Source organism: Triticum aestivum, chromosome 1D (genome assembly GCF_018294505.1).
Source record: "Triticum aestivum cultivar Chinese Spring chromosome 1D, IWGSC CS RefSeq v2.1, whole genome shotgun sequence".
Classification (NCBI taxonomy): Eukaryota; Viridiplantae; Streptophyta; class Magnoliopsida; order Poales; family Poaceae; genus Triticum; species Triticum aestivum.
The window spans coordinates 473,484,993-473,487,810 of NC_057796.1; the positions used below are offsets into that span (position 1 = coordinate 473,484,993).

At 47.7% G+C, this 2,818-nt stretch overlaps 1 protein-coding gene across 1 annotated transcript; it reads left to right on the forward strand.

Moving 5' to 3' along the window:
• Positions 1-288: 288 nt before the first annotated feature.
• On the forward strand, positions 289-1,284 carry LOC123176741 (keratin, type II cytoskeletal 1-like). The gene is made up of 2 exons (XM_044590817.1): positions 289-1,006; positions 1,093-1,284. Exons 1-2 carry the CDS (start codon positions 737-739, stop codon positions 1,270-1,272), a joined length of 450 nt encoding a protein of 149 aa, XP_044446752.1. The 5' UTR covers positions 289-736; the 3' UTR covers positions 1,273-1,284.
• Positions 1,285-2,818: the final 1,534 nt, after the last annotated feature.

Consider the following 2,818-nt stretch of genomic DNA (forward strand, 5'->3'; position numbering starts at 1 on the left):
ATGTGACATAGTTATGTCACATCTAAGTTGATGTCCACTCTGTTTGTGGTCTATTTTTTTGTCCTAGTTTTTTTGTTTCTTGTTGCTACATTATATACTTGTGGGAGCTTAGATGTGACATCCTTAAAAAACATTTAGATGTGAGTTAGACAAACTGTTTTTACAAACTACAAAAAGTATTTCATCACTCATCATCTCTCTTGATTGGTGACATTTTTAAATTGAGCCCTATAAACCATAAAGGAGGGAGTATCACGCGGCTGGACTACTACAAGATCCTAGGCGTGGGCAAGGCGGCCACCGCCGGCGACATCCGGAAGGCCTACCACAAGCGCGCGCTCAAGTGGCACCCGGACAAGAACCCCGACCACCACAAGAATGAGGCAGAGAGGAGGTTCAAGCAACTGTGCGAGGCCTACGAGGTACGTATTGATCCGCATGGAGTAGAGTAGATCGACATGTCTGCATTGTCGCCCTGACGATTTCTTCTTCTTCTTCTTTGTGCATGTGTCTCTGTCTTACTACATGGGATGCGTAGGCTCTCAAGGACCCGCTGAAGCGCGCGGTGTATGACAGGCTCTCCGCCGAGGAGGGGCTCAAGGCGAAGGCGCCACCGACGCCGGCTGCCGCTGGCAGTGCTGGCGCGAGGGTGCCGCGCGCTGCAGGCCAGGGACGCGCGTCTAAGGCCACGGGCGGTGCCGACACCGGTGGAGCGAAACGAGCAGGTGGTGCAGGCATGGGTGCGCGCTCCGGCGGTGCCCGCAGCGGTGGGGAGAAGCGAGCGAGCGGTGCAAGCCCCGGAGCCGCGAAGCCGAGCCGCACTAGCGATGGTGGCTCTAGAGATGTACCGGGCGCGGGCTGGGGAGGCCCGACGTGGACGCGAGGTGCTGGTGCCGGCGGCGCGAAGAGCTCGAGCGGTGCGCGCTCCGGGTGCACCGGAGACTCCCACTTTGGGGGCAAAGGAGGCACGACATTCTTCCATCCTACCGGTGCCACCTGGGCGACGGTAAGGCAAAACTTTCGCGACCATTAGTAAAGCATTCTATATTTGGCTATCTGGGCATTGACATTGACATTGGGCATTCTCCACAGAGCACCGGCGATCTGGAAGAAAACGAGGAATGTGGTGCGTCCATGAATCGGGATTACTGCTATGGGAGCGGGCACATCAACGAAGACTACTACGATTGGTTTGATGATGATGACGATGGGGCTGAATATGAAAGTGACTACTTCATTTTGTCTGAATATGACCCCTTCGATTTGTATTAGAAAGATGAACTAGGCTTATGGTCCGGGGAGTGACGCTTAGGCTTATCTGCTCTCGCTGATCGGTTGGAAATCTTTCAAAAAACATCATCAAAATCAACTGTGCTGATCGGTTTGTTGTACATTACCAAGGTAAGCAATAAGGCTAGTCAGGCTGATCATAGTGGAGAGTAACTTAGACTAGTAACATGCATATGTTACTAGTCTATGTTACTCTCTCTATAGTGCATAGTATCATAGATTAGTATCATAGGCGGTCTCATTAGTATCATAAGCATGTTTGCGAGTTCCAAATGCATGATACTACTTATGTTACCCTCACTATGGCCAGCCTCATAGTGGGAGTAACTTAGCTAGTAACATAGCGCACTCCAAGAAATATTTGCTTATGTGACATGTAGTTAATGAGAAATGGTAACATAATATGTTACTGTAACATAGCGCTTCCCAAGGCAAGATGAGCGTACAAGCTAATTAATGAAGTCCTACATGACACTACTACTATGTTACTTTGCACTATGAAGGTAGTAACTTAGACTAGTGTCATATGCATGACACTAGTATAAGTTACTCCCCAATATGACCAGCCTAAGCAAGTACAATAGAGCTGAGTCAGCCGGCTATAAGGAATAAACTAGTATATTTCTGCCTAGTTGGAGGAAAGAGAAGAGGAGAGAGAAGGTAAGCGGGCTCTTCATGAAGAGCCAGCTCTAGCACGTGCTCCTAGGCAATTTGTGGGAATGAAAGATGACCCACGTAATAAAAAAGTAGTACACTCTCTTGATATACTATTGTATATGTTGGCTATAAGATGGGCTGTAGATGACATGGCACTGGCTTATTAACCATGCTCTAACAATGCTTCCCGGAATTCCGTTTTAACATTTCATTCAACCTTTGCTTGATCAGGCGACTTCATGATTTGGCCCATGCGTTTGGGCATCAGTTGATTTTCTTCGTCATTTTCCATTGCAGAAGTTGCATCGTTTTCTTCTCGTGCGTGCACTATGTGTTTGCATGTGTGCTGCTTCTGTGGTCCCATATATTAATTTGTTTTAGGAACCTAATATGCAGCGATCGCTCCTTAAGGGATAGCTCCCATCAGATCTGACAATTCGTTCCCTAGGGAGGTGTTCGCCAGGAAGGCAGGCCAGGGCGACCCCATGAGACCCAAAAGGCCCATTTTAAGCGTTCTATGTTCAAATTGCCACGTTAAAATGTAAAAAACACCATCTCTGGGTAGACTACTAGCACGGGTCTCTAGTGAGGGCAAGGCTTGGAGGACGGCGGGCCTCCTAAAAGCGGATTTAGGAGACTTCTTCGGGCGGATACATATGTGGGAGTCTAGCGAAACGTAGACATATGTAAACGATGGACTGGGTGTGTAACACCCTCCGTGGAGGGTTTGTTGTACCCTATTCTTCCCCATTAATGAAAGATACGCATGCTATGCGTATTTGAGAAAAAAAAATTAAAAAACACAAAAAAGGTGGAGTGATTTAGTTTTTCTTTTGCCATGCTAAATTTTAAAATTGCTACCCTCCATATA

Excerpts from the sequence above, each read along its gene's own strand:
- LOC123176741 (XM_044590817.1), top strand. The coding sequence starts at position 737 with ATGGGTGCGCGCTCCGGCGGTGCCCGCAGCGGTGGGGAGAAGCGAGCG. Across the intron at positions 1,007-1,092 it reads CCGGTGCCACCTGGGCGACG|AGCACCGGCGATCTGGAAGA; the intron begins GTAAGGCAAAAC and ends CATTCTCCACAG.